The sequence below is a fragment of the Erigeron canadensis genome, chromosome 2 (genome assembly GCF_010389155.1).
Source record: "Erigeron canadensis isolate Cc75 chromosome 2, C_canadensis_v1, whole genome shotgun sequence".
NCBI lineage: Eukaryota > Viridiplantae > Streptophyta > Magnoliopsida > Asterales > Asteraceae > Erigeron > Erigeron canadensis.
This window is the reverse complement of record NC_057762.1, coordinates 35482908-35503844: the sequence shown is the minus strand read 5'-3', so window position 1 is coordinate 35503844 and position 20937 is coordinate 35482908. Positions and strand designations below refer to the sequence as shown.

General features: G+C 32.2%; 1 protein-coding gene across 1 annotated transcript; it reads left to right on the top strand.

Moving 5' to 3' along the window:
- Window positions 1-10172: 10172 nt before the first annotated feature.
- LOC122587503 (leucine-rich repeat receptor-like serine/threonine-protein kinase BAM1) lies at window positions 10173-13679 on the top strand. The gene is made up of 2 exons (XM_043759690.1): window positions 10173-12824; window positions 12921-13679. Exons 1-2 carry the CDS (start codon window positions 10250-10252, stop codon window positions 13343-13345), a joined length of 3000 nt encoding a protein of 999 aa, XP_043615625.1. The 5' UTR covers window positions 10173-10249; the 3' UTR covers window positions 13346-13679.
- The last annotated feature ends 7258 nt before the right edge of the window (window positions 13680-20937 follow it).

Genomic DNA, 20937 nt, shown 5'->3' with positions numbered 1-20937 from the left:
TCATCACGTATAAGGTCACATAGCCATAATCACTAGCATTCCAACACCCAACCCATCATTTACACTCTTACATTAATCTTCGGTTAGTTCACATAACATGTATCTCTTAAATTATTTTCATATGGTCAGCTCACTTTCATACAAAAAGTACCATTTTCATCATTTGACCAAGCTGCCTTCAAACGAGTGTAACTCAAGTTCTACTTACTCTTTTAACATGATTCCAGTGGCCAAATTTACACGACACATATACCTACCTTTTATCTTTAGTGACCAATACGTGAATTGTCCTTCAAAGGTGACTTCTGGTCGTTTTAAAAACCAAAACTGCTGCTGTTAAACAGCTTTGACCTTACTGACTTCAAATGACCATAACTTGAGTTCTACACAATATTTTGACCTCATTCCAGTGGCCATTTCTACTTAACACATTTTAACACATTTTATCTTCAGTACCAACACAAGATTTGACCCAAATACGTGAGTTTTACTCGCTTTAGAAACTGACATAGAATCATTTTTGCTGAAAGATTAGCATGACGCTACTGAATTCAAAAGTTCATAACTGGAGTTCTACTTCGTATTTTTAACTCATTCCAGTGGCATAAATTTCTTAACACACTTAGGTACATTTTCTTTTATAGGACTCAACAAGTGAAAACTCTGTCATAGTGGTGTTAAACTCGTTTCAAGATCAGGGATAGAATCTGTCCAGCTTGTTCTCACTAGTATCCATCAAAATCTATCATGCAACCTAATTAAAACCCTAAATTACAAGAACCTAACTTGTATAGTAGCAATTTAACTCAATTCAATAAAACCCCCAATTTCCAAATAAAATAGTTGCATGAACCCTAATTCTTGAAATTAAAATCAAACTAGGTTAAAAGAAATTATTACCTTAAGAATTAAGAATTGGAATTACAAAGTTTTCTTTCTTCCTCATATGAAGATTTCGACACACACACAACACCCACAATTCTCCCACTTGAAATACCTCCTATGAAGATGTCGACACACACACAACACCCACAATTCTCCCACTTGAAATACCTTAATTGAGGATTATGATTATTGTTATTATGTTATTTTCTCGAAGGATTTGATTGAGTTAGAAAGAAATAAGAATCATTCACACAAGAAATTCTTGAGAAAAAGGAAGAATCGAGGTGATGGTAATGCAAGTGGTGGAGCTATGAATCATCAAAGAATAAATGGCCTGGTCTTCCTTCCTTTGCCACGTAACTAAACAATATAAGTGGGTAAAATCCCCACTACCCGCTAAAGTTCCAACTAAATTAACCCCGTATCTAAAAATAAAATACTAGAAAACTATTTTAATGTTAAAACTATAAATAAATGTTAATTTTCATTGGCCTAAAAATATTAGGATGTTACAGACAAATAGTCTCAAAATGTATATATCAAAGGTTATATCAAAATAATAAATTACAAAACAGATGAAAAGTAACAAAACATGAACAAAACAAATTTAAAAGAATAAACCCTTTTGTAATAGAGTAGGAAGCTAAAATCAAACTATAATTGATAACAAACTGAACTAAAATATATGAAAAATAACAATAACATAACAATTGAATATATCAAATAATAAACAAATACGAACAAAATAGCAAAAATAAAAATAAAGTAATATAAAAAGAACCGTAGGTTTTTTTGTTAAGAAATTTACTGAAATTGGTTTGTTTGTTAAAGATTGGAAGGAGGTGAATAATATGAATGGAAATGATTAATAAAAATTTATGTTGTATATATAGTATTTTAAAAAAGTAATTGGATGATAATGTATATATAATAATTTATTTGAAGAATTTTAAGGATATTATATAGCTATAAAATTTAAAATGATTTGTTTTGATTAGAAAAAGATTTATGGTAGAGTGTCAAATATAATTATTTATTTAATAAACAAATAAAAAATAATAAAAATAATTTAGATAATAGGAAAAATCTATAGAGTAATTAAGAGAGAATTTTAGGCTTAAAAAAGTGACAACCTTCTGTTTTAATTATAAGAAAAATATATGTGTGTATCCTCGAAATAATAGTGATTTGTTTATAGTTTAGAGATTTGGATTACCTCTACTTAAGAGACATAATTACATATTTATCCAAAGTACAAATTTTTAATGCATAAATACAATGTTTTTAAAACATGCTTTGAATATATATGTAATTATGTCTTAAAATTAGGATATATATGTAAATCTTTCTGAAATTAAAATAGATCGTGAGAGAGTCGATCAATCCCTAATACGTTTGTTAGTTTAATCTGGTTACGAGCATTAATTTGTTACGTATCTATAAGTATCATAGCAATTTTCTGGGTCAATCATCTATAATAAAAATAAAAATCGAAGTGAATGTTCACCTAAATCAAATGTTCACTCAAAACACAGTACACTATTCACCCCCAAAACTATTGTTCATAACTACTGTTGTTCGTGTAAAAAAAGGAATCCTTTTAATTAAGGAAAAGGAGCACGTTATCACTAGACGAGAACATGGTGGAAGAAATCGACGAAAGAATTAAATCCACTAGTAATTAAGCAGACTAAAACTCTATTTACGAAGGTTCAACCACACCCTTGACTCCTTGAGGCCATGACATTGGAAGAATCTTGTGACAATGGTTTTTTAGAAAAATTATATACCGTAGAAAATTGCAAAGAAGAAAAAAATTATATATATTTATATATGTGAGCCAAGGGGGACAATCATATAAGAACAGTCTTAAAATAAGAACGGTGAGATCACTTAAAAAACATCATTTTGATGCATTAAAAGTCCATAAAACTAACATACTGCATAACTAATTATCATTATTTAAGTGTATAGCAACACATTGGCCTATCAAAATCAAGAAAATCATGTTTTTTATTTTGTGCATCCATCTTGGATGCATATTCTTCAAAATGATGCATCCACCAAAAAAGTGAGTTTTTCGATTTTGACGGATCAATGTGTTGTTAAACACTTAAATGATGATAATTAGCTCTGCACTATGTTAGTTTTATGGACTTTTAATGCATCAAAATGATGTTTTTTAAGTGTTCTTACCGTTCTTATTTTAAGAATGTTCTCACCGGAGTGTTACCCTGTAAGCCAATATAATATATATAATTTTAGGATCGTCCGATCCTGTGGTCCCACTAATAGTAAACTGTGTAATATCGTGATAGGATCCCTTGTATAATAGGAATGCACTAGTCAATTTACCTGCGAGTTGCTGCGGAACATGTTTTTCAAACAACAGAATTTGAATATAAACATGATAAAATTATCAACAAACAGAGCTTGTAGTTGTTGCTATACATAAAGAAAAGTTAATGACTACTTTCAAGGAAGATAAAAACAATTTCAACAAACACAGCAAATATGGATATAACTATATAATGTCTCAATGTGATACAATAAAAATACATCTAAAAGTGAGTAATGGATAATAAAACCAAATCTTAAGAAAAACCATGATTGAAAATCGTAAGGTTATAAAGTTCGAAGATGAGAAAGAAAATAAAAAAAACAAATACAAAATTCTTAAGAGTAAAATCGTAAACATGTAAAACTTATGTGATAAAAACATGAGATCATAAAGTTAGTTATTATTAAATATAGACATAAAAATTTTTGGGGGTTAAATGTTAAAAAGTAAAAACTACAAGAAGAAACTAGAAAAAAAAATTGTGGGACATGATGCATTAGCTATGTTGTACTTTATGTAATTTAACTTGTAAAATTTAAGTTAGTTTTTAGTATAGGTAACAACTAGATTTTAGACCCGTGTCCAACACTGGACACAGGATTTACGATATTAACAATATTATATCTTCTTACATTTAAGTCATAAAAACTTACAATTTTAAAAAAACACGGTTTTAAGTATTATATTTTGCAAGTTGTAGTACAATAATCATAAGTTCCTCACTGTCATTATTAGCCTAGACATATTGATGAAATTATTTGTCGTAGTCATTCCACAAGGCACATGCTATATATAATAATTTCTCCATTATAATATATTTTGAAACAGATTTACTCATAATGTGATATTATTAGGAAAAATAATTAAGAATTAAAAAATAAACATATTTGTGATCCCGAACTTGACATTCAAGTATATGTATTTAATCATGATGCGCGTTCATAATACGCATATGTTTATTTTCAATCACTTGTTCTATGATAATATGATAACAATTAGGATTGTTTTTATATTCTTTGATAACAATTAGGACTCTTTTAATATTTGTTAATAAGTCATTAGGTTTTCAAATAATTTTTTTAGAAAATATTTCATATGTTCAAATTTTTTTTATTTAATTAAATGATTGTAAATTTTAAAAAATTCTCTATGTAAAAATAAATATAAATTAAGTATCCAGGGCTAAAAAGTGTAAATTATTGATGGAAAACAAAAAAGTGTAAATTAATGATACTTTTTTTACAAATTAATATAAATATTAATATAATAATATATTTGGATAATGATTATTAGGATTTTTAATTTGTAGCTTATCTAAATGATGACATCATCAAAAGTCAATTTGATGAAATCGAACGATGTGGTTGGTTAATTAGTCATCAGTTCAACTGTCTCATAGTATATAGTAAGATTAAGATTAAGATTAAAATTAAAATTAAAATTAAAATTGTACAATTACTACTAAAATCTTAATATATTTACAATAAATTTAATTTATTTTTATATAACTAATTTTATATATATGATAGAACATATTATTGGATATATATTAGCTATTATTTTATTGGATAAATATTAGTTATTATTTTATCGGATATATATAAGCTATTATTTATTTATTTATTATATTAAAACTGTTGGGTAAAAAGTGTAAATTTGTAATGGAAAACAAAAAAGTGTAAATTAAAGTCAAAATTGAAAAAAAAAAGTCAACTTTAAGAAATCGAGAGCTGTGATTGGTCGATAAGTTATTAAAGCAATTGTGCTTTAGTATAATAAAATATGTCGGGATAGTAAGATCGTTTGTATGATCGTAGGGTCGAACAACAATAAAACCCTACAAAATAGTCCCATTTTTGTGAGTTGTAATCACTTATCTCTTTTTCTTTAATGTGTTAAGTCTTAAACATATAGATTATATGTTGATTTCATACTATATTGTCTTGTTTGTGAAGTGAAGGGGCCAAAAAACTGCCAAAGTATAATAATTAATCATGCATTTGAAACCCAAATAATTGATATGATTCTTGAAGTTTAAAAACTATTCAACAGTCATCCCTAGTAAGTAGTAAGAGACAAAGAGGGAACGATTTGAGACATGGAAAATGAAACCAATATGGTCTGGCAAAAGCCTATTGGCCCAGCACCAACTAAGCCCAATACTATATAATACTCCTATCTACCATTCTACCCAACAAGAACATACTGTATTAATTAAACTTTTTGGGGACCATCCTTTGTTATATATTTTACGAGTAATTTAATTTTAACTTAAGTTGATTATTAAAAAGGTTAACTTAGAATTCGATGAACTAAAGTTGTCGATTTAAGAACATAGAGTAGGCAAAAGTTTGTTTATTTATACATAGAGAAATGCTAAATACAGCCCTAAGGGCAAGGGCTGTATTTAACGTGCATAAAAATACTTGTACATTTCATATTAAAAGTCTGCCCCCTGATTTTCATGGTAAATGTACAAATAATTTATGCACCTTAAACACAGCCCTAAAGACTGTATTTAGCAAACCCCTTATAAATAAATCCTATAAATTGTTATTATCTAAGTATTCAAGTTTGTCCAAACAAAATTGTAGTTAAGATAGTGATAAACTAAAACACCTATTATAATATCCATACAATTTAATTCATTTCTTACAACACCATACGACAAGCCACAAAGTTATATATCCAGAACAATGAGTAAAAAGGTTAAGTGATTCAAAATGTAACTAACTATGATCAAATGTTTATAGTAGCAACCAACTATCAGATTGGATATTATGTATTATTAAAAACTTGGTAAAAATGTTCAAATCATGAGCTGACCAATCAAAACTTGCATGTGGCGGCTCATATGGGTTGTTACGTATGTCATATTACATAATATAGACAATTTATCAAGTTGTTGACATACAATGTCCAAAACCTTATTTCCTTCCTATTATAGACATTTGATTATATTTAGTTACATTTCAAGTACTTAACTCTAAGTAAAATGCTAAACTAAAGTACTCGAAATATAGATACTTTTGTACCTGTGTTTCTAAATTAATTGTCAATCTGGGTGTAATTAAGTTGATACATTGGCTTGATTTTGACTTGTTTATCAGCTTTGAAACTCGCAATAGAGCTCATTAGCTCAAGCCTTTATCAGAGAAATTGATAGTTTGATACTTGTAAGGGTAGTCGAGCTGTATTGGGCTTGATTATTGATAAATTCATACTGACCCGGTTTAATAGTTTTGAACTCGACTAGATTAGACAAGATTATAGTTATGTAGCAATATATACTAGTTGAGTATTTTGATGTTCGAGCTCAACACAATTTAAACATAGTCAACTTCGAGTGCTTATCAAGTCAATCTCGCTTGGCTCGTGAATTTGCATGAATCAATTGCACACTCAGATAAGTGTCTCATATAGGTCTAATTAATTAGGGGCATTTCTTGTCAAACACAGTGTATTTTCATTACAAAAAATACTTGCAGATTGATGATAAGCTTATTGTTCACTTGAAAAAGAAAAAGATAACGACCAATTATTGGTTGCTGCTGATAACTATATCCAGTATCTATACCACTTTACCACCATCATCCACAATTGACTTATTTGTTGATCCCGGACAACTTATTTGTGTTTTAACACCATCTATGTTTATTAGTATAAATTGTCGATCCAGTTTTACTTTTTGGTAGCGTTTCATGAGGTGTGTAGTGTTTTAAATCAAAGTACCGCAGAAATTAGTGATCATGATTAGCTAGACTTGCTGAAGTAACCCAAAGGCTTTTACATGAAAGCATGTTTAAAAGTTGAATCTCTGATTTAAGCATTGCGAAATGAATTACGAGGTAATTTTCCCTTAATATTTTAATAGTTCAAGATAGAAGACTAATTTATCATTTTCTAGTGTTATTGAAGTGATATGCTTCTTTAAAACCCATGAAAGCAACATTTCGACATACAATGATACAATATATATAATATATTGATGATCATTAAATATACAGTGGTTGACATACGAGTTCACAATTTTAATTAGTTTTAAAATCCTATCATTTGCCTATACCTTTTCAGATGCTAGCTATGACGTAGCTTAAAATTTTCCCAAACGTTGTTGAGAAGTTTATATAAATTCCATGAAACAGTCAAATTAAAATTTGTATAAGATGCCAAAATTACAAAAATAAAATGGTAATGTTAAAACCTTACATCTTTAACATGCAGTGGAGTGTTTGGTAATATAGATGAAAAGAGGTAGTGTGAAGCTATCTCAATATATATTATGGGGTCCCCTGTCTATCCCTGCCGATCAGTCACTCCATCACTATGCTGGCACTTCTTTAACCTATGCACCCCGTCAATATGTTATGGAAGGTGAATTTTGTAACTTTCATATTTACTTTATACGGCATCAACAATATGTTATATCTTATATGTAATTGTATAATTAATGTGGCACTTATTTTTATAGTTTTGGTGTGTGAATATATACTTTTGGTCTATGCCCAAGTGTGCCAACTACCATCATGAAGGAAGTTTAATGGTTGAACACTCAAACGTTCTATTGTCTCACATTTTTATGTTCGAATGTTCCCAGTAAACCTTGAAGATAGGTTTTAAAAAAATATATTAATGAACCTAGATTATATGCTTAAACATCAATCTAAAGTCTTTAGAACTTGACATATCGATTCTATTAAGTTTCTTTTCTAATTTTAACTCTTTATTTTCTCAAATGTTATCATTTCATGATTATGATAATTTTTAGGCGTACAAAATTTATCATTACTTAAAATAAATTCTACGGATTTCCCGTTTAGGACACGTACATTTGTAAACATGAAAAAACTCGTCCAATTATAATCGCCCAAATCCGATTTACCAATAAGTCCTTGCAGTTTTAATAATGTTACAAAAGATTCCAGTTCTTATGAAACTTCATTTTCTTTGTGATTCCATCAATCATGGTCATTATTCTCACAGACATTGAAGATTTCAGTGATTATGCTATTACAATATGAGCGGGGCCATATATAACGATCTAGAAACTAGAATTCATATGTATGATCCATATATATAAATAGAAAGCATTTATATTGTATGATGGTCTCCAAATTCTAAAGCAGTGCTTTTAATGTTAAAGACATGTTATTTCAATTATTGACATGTGTTGCATATGAATAATGCAATTGAACACGAATATGAGACTACATTAAACACCTAAAATCATCGAGTTTTAAATCAAGAAATAAAATTAGATGCTTGCTTTAGACGGACTTGATCAAACACCCAAAGCCTCTTTTAATTTTTATCTTCTCTTTCTCTTTTTCTTTTTTTTTTCCATAAAAATTCAATTGATTGAGTAGTCTATGGTTTTTTAACATATACGAAATATAAACTAAAATAGAAAAGAATAAACATAAGATAAGGTATATTAGGTGAAATGATTCTCTAGATGGTTGGTCATGTTGTTAGCATGGTTTTAGTTAGTAGGCCCAAATTATTATTAAAATGAAAACATTTTTTTTTTCATAAAAGCAACCTTTTTACTGTTTTTCATCAGCAAGATTATCGCCCTCTATCACATTTTGGGGCAGTTGGACGTGACTACTAACAAAACGAGTTCATAACCAGGGCAAAGATGTCAGAAGTTGTTACGCATTAGACTTAATTTGCTAATGAATTGAAAGGATTTTGTAAAAAGTTTAACTAGTTATTTGAGCATTTATTAATTAACTTGCAACAATTTATTTGATATCAGGGTGACCCATAAATTAACATGTTGTAAGTAACATAGTCATTGATCAATAACTCTTGCTCGTTAGTCTAGTCTCTAATCAACTCACGCTAATTAATTACCAGTTTGATCTCTAATTAGCTAAGTCACTCGACATTTTAAATCCACGATGAAATTGATGATCTAAAATTACACACCAGGCTCATGTAAGTCAGATGCATACAGCATACCCTCATGGCCTCTAAACCCGCTAAGGGCATTGCACCTAGCTAGGAATGTACAAGGAAAAACATGTGAGGATAAGATATTTTATGTTCTTGAATTACCTTAGGAAAGATAATTTTGCCTAATCTTCACAAATGAAAAGATTGTCTTCTCTCTTTCTTAATTTTTTTTCCTTAATTTTAGTATGAGGTCTAAGGTGAACCATTGATGTAGTATAAAAATGAACTAAAGGGACTAAGATATAAGGAACTTTGTCAATAAAATTGATAAATAGCCAAGCATTGTACTTTATAGCGAAAAATATGATAGTTAACGACTTAACATATATAAACCGCTATAACTATACGTATATGCATATAAAACTTGCTTTCATGCTATGTTTCGAAATAAAGCAGTGATTGGGGCATTATTGCCCTTCTCAAATCTCTACTGTCGAACCTGAAAGTTGACAACGACCAATTTGTTACTTGAATTAAATGTCGTCTTGTATAAAGATGTGTCATATACTCTGTATTAATTAAGTTGCAAAAAGAGAAAACCAAGCAAATATGAAAAGCTATTGTTGAACATAAAAGCTAATCTGTTAAAAGTTTTTACCGATGTTGAAGTTAAAAGCTTTAGACCAATGTTGTCATCTTTACAACAAAAATTAATTATATACACATGTATGATACACTATAGCAAAATCATTTTTATATACGAGTAACTTTTTAAGAGCATTATATTTTCTTCAAATGAAATCTCCTCCATTTATAACTTTTTCATTCTTGATTGATGATCGTAAAAAAAAAAACAATTCTAACTTTTCCATTACCAAAAATAAACCAATTCAAAGTAAAAAACCAAAAAACATGACAACACAAAAAAGCACTCAAAAGACCCTTTTGACCTCCCATTATCCTATACACACATCCTAGAAATCTGCTTTTCCAAAAAGAATTTAAAAAATAAAATCCTATAGTATACACATCCTTTTTGGCTTGTCATTTTCCCTCATTTTAGCCTCCTCGATTTTTAAACACACTCTGTGTCTGTGCAACAAACACCATAAAATTATAATAATGAAACTTTTCTTTCTTTTTCTTTTCCTTTTTCTAGCCACCGGAAAACCACTCCGATTACCGGAATACAAAGCCTTACTTTCATTAAAAACCTCCATAACACAAGACCCACAGTCCTCACTTTCTTCATGGAAAATAACCACCCGCCATTGCACGTGGTCTGGCGTCACGTGCGATACTAACCGTCACGTGACCGGTTTGGATATCTCCGGCCTTAACCTTACCGGTATTCTCTCTTCCGACATTGCCCACCTCAGATATCTAAGAAACCTCACCGTCGCCGCCAACAACTTCGCCGGACCTATCCCGCCGGAACTTTCTTCCATCTCCGGTCTCCGGTTTCTCAACTTATCAAACAATATCTTCAATGAAACGTTTCCGCCGGAGCTCGGAAGTCTTAAGTATCTTCAAGTTCTTGATCTCTACAACAACAATCTCACCGGCGAACTTCCGGCGAGTGTTTCTAACCTCACATCAATCCGCCACCTTCATCTCGGCGGAAACTACTTTTCCGGCGAGATTCCGCCGTCATACGGCGGATTTCCGTCGCTCGAATACCTCGCCGTTTCCGGCAATGAGCTAACCGGATTCATCCCGCCGGAGCTCGGAAACTTGACCACACTCAAACAGCTGTATCTAGGCTACTACAACACATACTCGGGCGGAATACCGCCGGAGCTCGGTAAGCTTAAAAACCTCATCCGACTTGACGCCGCTAACTGCGGGCTCACCGGGAAAGTCCCACCGGAAGTCGGAAAGTTACAAAACCTAGATACATTATTTTTACAAGTTAACGGACTTAACGGACCGTTAACGGAAGAGTTAGGAACGTTAAAGTCGTTAAAATCAATGGATTTATCAAACAATATATTCACTGGTGAAATACCGGAATCGTTTAAAAACTTAACGAACTTGACGTTACTAAACTTATTTCGTAACAAGCTGTACGGATCTATTCCTATATATATAGGTGATTTACCTGAATTGGAAGTTTTACAGCTGTGGGAAAATAATTTTACTGGGGTAATTCCTCAACAGCTTGGAATGAATGGGAAGTTAAGAATACTTGATTTGTCTTCAAATAAATTAACCGGTTCATTACCGCTTAATTTATGTTTTGGAAACAAACTTGAGACTTTAATTCTGTTGGGGAACTTTTTGTTTGGTAAAATTCCGGATTCATTAGGGGAATGTAAGTCGTTGAGTCGAATTCGGATGGGTGAGAATTACTTAAACGGGTCGATTCCGGTTGGGTTGTTTGGTTTGCCTGCCTTGTCACAAGTCGAGTTACAAGATAATGATTTGTCTGGGGGTTTATATGTGTCGAATTTAGTTAGTACTAGTCTGGGACAGGTTAGTTTGTCGAATAATAGGTTAAATGGTTCTTTACCTGCTAGTATTAGTAAGTTAGGAGGTGTTCAGAAGCTTTTGCTTGATGGTAATAGGTTTAGTGGGCGGGTTCCGAAGGAGATTGGGGAGTTGAAGCAGTTGTCTAAGATTGATTTGAGTGATAATGAGTTTACGGGTGAGATAACGCCTGAGATTAGTAAGTGTAAGTTGTTGACGTATGTTGATCTTAGTAGGAATGAGTTTTCGGGTGAGATACCAGCTGAAATTACTAGTATGCATATTTTGAATTATTTGAATGTGTCAAGAAATCGTTTGGTTGGAAGGATTCCGACGTCTGTTGGATCGATGCAAAGCTTGACGTCGGTTGACTTTTCATATAATAATCTTTCGGGGTTGGTTCCTGGTACTGGTCAGTTTAGTTATTTCAATTATACTTCATTTTTAGGGAATGCAGATCTTTGTGGACCGTATTTAGGACCTTGTAAAACCGGGGTTATGAATGGTACTCATGAAGAACATTCGAAAGAGCACCTTTCTGCTTCTGTGAAGCTTTTACTTGTTATTGGGTTGCTTGTTTGCTCTATTGCATTTGCTGTTGCAGCAATCTTTAAGGCTCGATCGATAAAAAGAGGAAGTGTGGCGCGGTCATGGAAGCTTACTACTTTCCAACGGTTGGATTTCACTTGTGATGATGTTCTTAATAGCTTGAAGGAAGACAACATTATTGGAAAAGGTGGAGCTGGGATCGTTTACAAAGGGGTTATGCCAAATAACGAGCAGGTGGCTGTGAAAAGATTGCCAGTAATGAGCCGTGGTTCAGCTCATGATCATGGGTTCAATGCTGAGATTCAAACTTTAGGGAGAATCAGACACCGTCATATTGTGAGGTTATTAGGTTTTTGCTCAAACCATGAGACAAATCTTTTGGTTTATGAGTATATGCCGAATGGAAGTTTGGGAGAGATGTTACATGGTAAGAAAGGTGGTCATTTGCATTGGGACACTCGGTATAAGATAGCATTGGAGGCTGCAAAGGGTCTTTGCTATCTCCACCATGATTGCTCGCCTTTGATCCTACATCGCGATGTTAAATCCAACAACATACTTTTGGATTCTAACTTTGAAGCTCATGTCGCGGATTTTGGACTTGCTAAGTTTATGCAGGATTCGGGCACTTCAGAATGCATGTCAGCCATTGCTGGTTCTTATGGCTACATCGCACCAGGTATATATAGCATTCTGAACATTAGCTTTTACATATTGCTTTATATTTCATATGATATGAGTACTGATGTTAAAGACTGTGTATTATTGTTTGTAGAATATGCATACACTTTAAAGGTTGATGAAAAGAGCGATGTATACAGTTTTGGGGTGGTTCTTTTAGAGCTAGTAACTGGAAAGAAGCCTGTTGGAGAATTTGGTGACGGTGTAGACATTGTTCAATGGGTAAGGAAGATCACTGATGGTAAGAAGGAAGGCGTTTTAAAAATCTTGGATGCTAGACTCTCCACTGTTCCAATCCATGAGGTGATGCACATGTTCTATGCAGCAATGTTGTGTGTTGAAGAACAGGCAGTAGAGCGCCCAACAATGAGAGAAGTTGTTCAAATCTTAACCGAGCTACCAAAGCCTCCAACAACCACCACCACAGGTTCACCGTCTCCAGCATCATCCCCAGCCAATGCAGTGTCACCAGAAGAAAATGAAGGGGAAAACCAGCCGGCAGACCTTCTAAACTTGTAGAACTATAAAGGTTGCTGTTAAGTTTTATGGATTTGGGTATTGAGGCTTAGGTTTGGTATTTATATTTCTTTTATCTTGGTTTATGTTGTTTGGGGTTTAAGTATGGTTTAAGGGGAGGGTTTTAGTGTTGAAATGTTTAGATTGATTTGGAGATATCTGTGTATAGCAGTATTGGTTGGCGGTTTTAAGTTAATATTAGTATTAAGCAGTGTTCCATAATTAGGTAATCTAAAATCATCTCTTATGTGACATTACACAAGTGAAGTAATCTTAAGAGCATGTTTTCAGTGAATTGATTAATATATTTTCCGAGTGCAATTAGTATTTCTGTTAACATAGCTCTCAGTTTTTACTGTATGCATTTTGACTTTTGAGTCGTCTGTATTTATGCCAATATTTATGGTAGTAAAACAAGACGATTTGCCAAAATGCCTAGCACTCGCATTTTGTTGATCACTTGTTTGTTGTTACTATAAAATGAGACAATTTGTCAAATTGCTTAGCAATATCGAGTCTGCATTGCGCATGAGCCAAGCTGAGTTTGGACTTTGGATACATATAACAATTTCAAAATGGGAAAAAGCTACTCGCACTAGTTCACAATAAAAAGTCAATTCTCCGAGTAAATATAGTTTTCAACCAAGGATATCTATACTAGAATACTAGGCATATGATATGTATATCAGCATTTCATGTAAATAACATTCAGCTTAACGATATTTAGAGTTGCCATACAACCAAAGAGCTGTAAACTGCCAATCTTACTAGCACAAATTTATAAATATCGGTGTGATTTCAAAAGATGTAAAAGGTGAAGACCTAAAGTGTAGGTAAATGTGCGATTATAATATTTTACATATTATTTTAACGAATGTGGTTTTCTGTGTTTAAAATTTAAATTAATCGAGTAGAGTGAGACTTTTGACTCATATGTAGTTATGTACCGTCTACAAGTCACGGCCTAATAAGGGTATCCATTGACCATTTTGATCAACTCCAAAGTATTTTACTTCAAGAGGTAAAGAACCTAGGCTATCTTGTAAAAACATCAAGATGAGTGACCATCAAAACGCTTTAAAGATGGTAATTATTTTATGCTGTCATTAACTTTTTACAATCAATATTGTATATCTTCTCAATAATAATCTGCAAAAAAGGAGAGAACATTTAAGTATGTTGACTTTGAGAATGCCAATAGTAGATGAAAATGAAGATCAAAGAGGCTGGGTTGGAGAAGGTATTGAATGAATTGAATTCAAGTTATACTGCAAGGTCAATGAGTGGTGTCAGTTGCCTTCAAACCAAGCTATAATCTCTCTCCCAGCAGCAGCATTTATATCATATAATCTGCATCTATGTCTATATAATATATTTAATACATCTATACTACTGCAATCAATCATCCAACCTATTACATATTTCTGGCATGCCATCTTCTTCTGATTTGGTCCCAACATGATCGACCTATTTTGGTTTTAAAACAGAACAATTTTTTGGGTCTTGTATAGTTGTTTATTTTATAACTTTACAAGTCAAGAATGCAATGCACCTCAAATTAACTTTATACATTCTTTTTATCGATACTAGTTACTCTCAAGTCACACAAACAAAAAAATGTTAACAATGGGAAATGTAAGAACATCTTTTTCTTAACAGCGAGTTGGTCGTTAGTAGTTATCATTCAAGACACCACAGTGACATCTAATTGGGCAGTATACACGCATATTTGCGATGAAACTCGAGACTCTTGAACCCCCCCCCCCCCCCTCCCCCACCACTCCTACAAATGTAATAAGTAGGATTCGAATCATGGTGGATTTCACCAAGGTCTAAGATCTTACCAATGGGTCACCAACTTATTGGCAAGACTGTCTGACATCCAAGTTCATAAACATTCACATACTAGTTTTTTAATCTATAGGACAACTTTATATTCATCTTTTCCTATTATAAATGAAGATGATATTATGTCGGTGCTTAGGTAGTATGTCTCTTTCAACGATTTATGACAAACATTCTTCCGTGTAAAAGAGAAAGCACATATGAGAAACATTCTTTCGTGTAAAATGAAAAATCACATCTATCTATAATACTAGTATATAGTGTACACATTTTGATACAATAGAAGTTAATTTCTAGATGTTAGCATAATAAAATGAGAATGTGACACACAAAAGCTTAATAGAACACATCTTAATTAGTAGTTTAGTACACACTAATTATCTAATACCTATGCATTGTTTCAAATTGTGTAATAAATTCAATTATTATTGGTTCTGTTTGCCTTTTAGTTGACCAATGAAATTAAAAAATAGTCAATAAGTTAATAAAAGAGTGGAACAACAAAGTAATCCATGGCTATCAATTATATGTATGTTAAAAGACAAAAACAACTTTAATCACTCGATGGAAAGTGATTAGTATGCATTATATGGGTTATTCAGGTAACTTTATCAATCATTTTGCTTTGTCTATACAAACAATGGTATCAAGTATCAACGCATGAATCTTAGTTTGTGTGTATTCATTAATATTTATTCTACATGAAGTAAATCAGAGATGGGAACCAAATATATTTATGAGAGGAGACAAACTTAGTGGGTATTATCACGTCACTTTCATAGTTATTATTTTATAATAGAAAGATAATAGTATAAGTATTAATGATTTTTTATTTATTTTGCGAAATAGACACTTGTGATGATCTTTACGTTGGGTTTTCGAAATAGTGTAAATGACCCCTTCTCATCACAATGAAAATCTATATAATCCTAGTATCCTACTCCGGTTTGGTCCAATGTGAAATGAACATTACAATCATAGAATTAACACAATCATGAGATTATAGATAAATGTAATGTAAAAAATTACTCGTAGATTACAGAAAACCACCGGCCTACATTGTCGTCAAGCTAACTTTGCTCTAAAACTAAATAAACATATGTGCTAACAAATTAGTTGCACAGTTTTCATGTACTAATGAGTAATGAGTGACTGAGTGAGACACTTTGGATCCCAACTTAATCCTTTATATATACTTTGTATATAATTAAGAAAGTAATATGGTTCCTTAAAAAGTAATACTCGAGCCTTTTAAATAATTAAAAAACAGAAAAATAATCCGTATTGCAGACTTTACCTAAGCTTATGTACTGTCACATTAAAAAAAGTTACAAATTAAACCTTTGAATTTGATAAACATACATGACCCCCCTCTGAATTTTACCTAAACTCTCCCTGAATTTTACGTAATTCCCCTTGCTTTACCTAAGATGGGTACTGCATGCTTTATCTAACATTACTCCTTTAAAAACAGTATAAATTAACAAAGTTGAAAGGAAACACATGCGACTTGTACTTGATTTTGGACAAAAAGCAAATACAAAATAGTAGAGACTTTTTTTCTTTCATTTTCATTCTTTTGAAAATTCTATTTGGAAAAAGATCTACCCCCACTATCTTTTTCTTTTTAATAATACTTCTGGATAGAAAAATGTGACAGAAAGTACAATAATAGTAAAATGGGGGACTGAAAGTAAACATGGGATCCATCAGTGTGGCCTATGTGGGGGAGGAAGAATGAGATTGGATATCCTCAAGTGTCAAGTTTACTGTCTTTACATAAAGAGTACCTAATCTTTGAGCTAATAACAAAGTACTAGTAATTACAACATCGTAACCGACACATGTTTTTCAAAAGGCAGGTCGCAGGTGGTATTCCGTATTTGTACTATTAATATACAGTACAAACTTATACAGTTAGATGTACAATTTATACGATGTGGTAGATCTATCAAATATAATGATACGAATATCACTTTTCTTTTCTAATACATCTATTTAACTGTATATTAATAATAACTTATATATTATAACAGAAGCTATTAATTAAGTAGTGTAATAAATATATTTTAAAAAGTTTTAAAAACAATCACCTCTCTTTACAAAATGAGTTGCTTCAAAGTCATTAGGGGGGAGGGAGTGGTCACCCTTTTTCCCCCAACACTAACCAATAAAAATTTGTCACCTCATTTTTCTTCATCCTTCCACCATCTTCCCCCAATCACTGGCACCACTTTCCCTCATCTCCACCTCATCATTTCTTTTCCATTTATTTTTAATACTATTTTTCAAACTATATAAATAAATAACATAAAACATATATATATAAATACAATCAATAATATAAAAAAACAAAATACAAGGACTGATATGTAATTAACATAAATAAATAAATAGTTATATTGATTAACATGTAAATAGATAAATAGTTATAGGGACCAAAAGATAAGTAACAATAAATAAAAATAATTAAAAAAAATAGAACAGATCAAGATCAGGCTGCTGGTTGTGTGCTTCTATCTTCTTCAATGTATAGATATATCTATACATATATATCTTTTTCCATCATTTTTAATCAAAAAAGGAAAAAAAAAAAAAAAAACTAGACAATCACATTCTCCCTCTCTCTTCCCTCCTTTCTCTATCCTTCCTTCCCCCCATCGGGGTTCTTCCCCGTTTTTCTTCCTCTCTCTCCTGCGGTGAGCCGCCGGCGACGGTGTGCCCGCGCGGCCCCGCTTCCCCGCGACCACTCCCTCCCCCCTTATAAGACAACAATGCCCGATAGCTATCTAAACACTTTAAATCTACAACCTTAATAAATGGAGTAATAATTACGATAAGCCATAAGATTTACTAGGTATGATCCCAACTCCCAAGCATAAAAAAAAATCCATAATGGTTCACATGATGACATGAACCACACGAAAAAATCAGCATACACAACCATAAAACAATTACTAGATTTTCAGTGCTAACAATTTTACCAAAAAGTATAACTCACGATAATATATATATGTGTGTGATACACTTGTAAGAACACCATTCAACAAAAGAACATTTTATTGATAATCAAACTCGAAATACAACAAGATTACAATGAAATTTAATTACTAATTAATCAATACAAGAAAGTAAAAGAAACATAAACATAAAACATAAAAGAAGAAGGCAAAACGGGATGAGGATATGATTAAACCAAGGTCCCTTAAAACTTATTTCGGGCCACCCAAGTGAAACCGTCAGTTTCCCAGGGTACAACAGCCAAAGCAGATTGTACTGCCGGAGTAAACCACAACCCAGAATTTATCTTCAAGAACAGTAAGAAGATTAAAGAAAGAAAAAGAGTTTTGTTGATGATCCAGGATGAGTGTTAGTGTTATCATTATTATTTTGATAAAAACAAAACATATATGTATATCAGATTTTAAGTGGGAAACACTTGTTACTTGTTAACCTTAGGTTCACAACATCTTAAGAACAAGTGTCACTTGCTGAACTAAAGCAAGTGTTGTTCCAGGTGTTAAACCAAGAACAAATGAACCCACTTAAGCCATAAACAACTTAACACTTGAGTCATACTAAGCCATGGAAGCCATAATCGAACTAGCCAAAAATAAATACGGACCAATAGTGTGCTAAGTGCAAAGTGAGCCACTAAAACGCCACATTACCCCCACGACCCCGACCACAGTCTCGGGCGCATCGGGTGCTTCGCACCCTCCTTGCCCACTTGGGGTGTAGCCCCTTATAAGGAATTATAATTCCCCTAACATTCCTTCTTATAAACACACTTAATGTTTATACCTCTTATAATGTGGAACAAACTCACATTAGTTAAACACTCTCTCAACTCCTTTTAACATATCTATTCACTTGAATAATTTTATGTTTTAAACATAAATTTTCCAACATATATATGATACACTTATATAGTTATACCCAGAGGCGGAGATAATAGGGACTAGCCGGTGCTTAGCTCCCCTCCCCCCACCCCCACCAACACCCATAGTTTAACCGGAAGTTACAAGTAATGCCCGGAGATATTGGCGGTTTGTCATGTGCCAAGCCACCCCCAACTTGCAACAAACTTTTTTAACATCAATACTTTTATGCTTTCTTGAATGAGAATGAAGTCAATTAGAAGTACAAGATCTTTGTTGTTGTTTTCCGATGAAAATATATCGCACACTCTCAGGCGGTAATACTCATACTTTGAGTGAAGAAGAAATGCTTTTTGACCATTGACTCGTACATATTTTATACAATTTTTCGTTTTCAACCACTGAAGTGTTATTAAATCTTTTTCTAAACCTTATGTTTGTAATGCATGTTTTATTTCAACTTGTATTAAGTTTATTGTAAATATGAGCAAATCTTTTAAATAATATGGTTCTTAATTTAATTAATAAAATGTTTTTTTAAAATTTAAGAGTCTTCTTGACAGCAATAAACTAAAGTTTCATTTTCTTTCTAATTTATAAAACATGAAATATCTATTTAAAGCTTTTAAACCAACAAATCCTTGCTTCGATGTAGTTAAAGTAACCACTATTAGTATTTGAATTCAATACAAATGTAAATTATAAGGGAAATAACTAGTTACTTACCAATGATATTGAGTTATTATATAATCAATTAAATTTCACGCATAAGCTAGGAAAAATAGTATGTATGTTTGTTGTACGTGATAATTACATGTCAGTCCTCTCAACGTTCGTTAAATACTGCCTCTGTCTTTAGGGTTAGAGCTCCCCTCAACACCAAATCCTGGCTCCGCCTCTGGCTATACCCCAAATTGTACACTATATACAAAAGGAAAATGAATACAATAATATACCTTTTACAAACACCTCCTAATTTGGGCTCGCCGTTTATATATATTCTCAAAAAAAAAGTTGTAACCATTTAATTTTCAAATGATTGGATTTTGTTTTTTTTTTTTTTACACCGAACCTTGGTCCTAGAACGGGGAGGATGAGGGGTTTATGGTTGTATGTTGGTGATTCCCTTTCGGTAAGGTATGAGAACCTTTTGTACGCCAACTATGTGTTGTATGTGTGTTGAGAGTGCAGAGAATGATCTGATTTGTGTATATTGTGTCCCTATTTATGGGTGAAAGTGTCTTGTCCTCCAAGTAGGATTTCCCCTATTAGAGTAGATTTGTTTCCTTCTTTTGAGGAGATTCGTAGCTATCCAGCTTCTTATGAGATAAGTGCAGATCTTTATATTGGGAGAATGTATATCCTTTCCATAATAGTCGGACCCAAGGTAGTCTGTGTAGGTTCCGTAGTGAGGTTACGTGTAGGCTCCGTAGTGAAGCTGAGTGGGTAACATCAACAGTTTTTAAGCGTTCGTAAGTATAATAAAGATGGCAATTGGCAAATAAATATAGAATAACTATGGATATGACAGCATATTTATATAAAATAATTATGGTTTGAAGTATCGAAGATATAAACACACAAGGTATAGTATAGTCGATTTAGGTACGTACATGAAGTCAAAACAACTATATTTAGAACGAAACTTTCAAAATAAGGACCACAACTGCAAAAGGTATGATCGAAAGGGCTAAGACCCAAGAAATATGATATACGACATGAACCAGTTATGTAATTTACTCTATTATACATACGACTTTTATCTTCTATATTGAATTGAAAAATGGCTCAATCATTGGTTCGGTGTTCAATATTGGAAAAAGTTGAGATAAATAATGCGAGATTAAAGAAATATTGATAAACCACTCA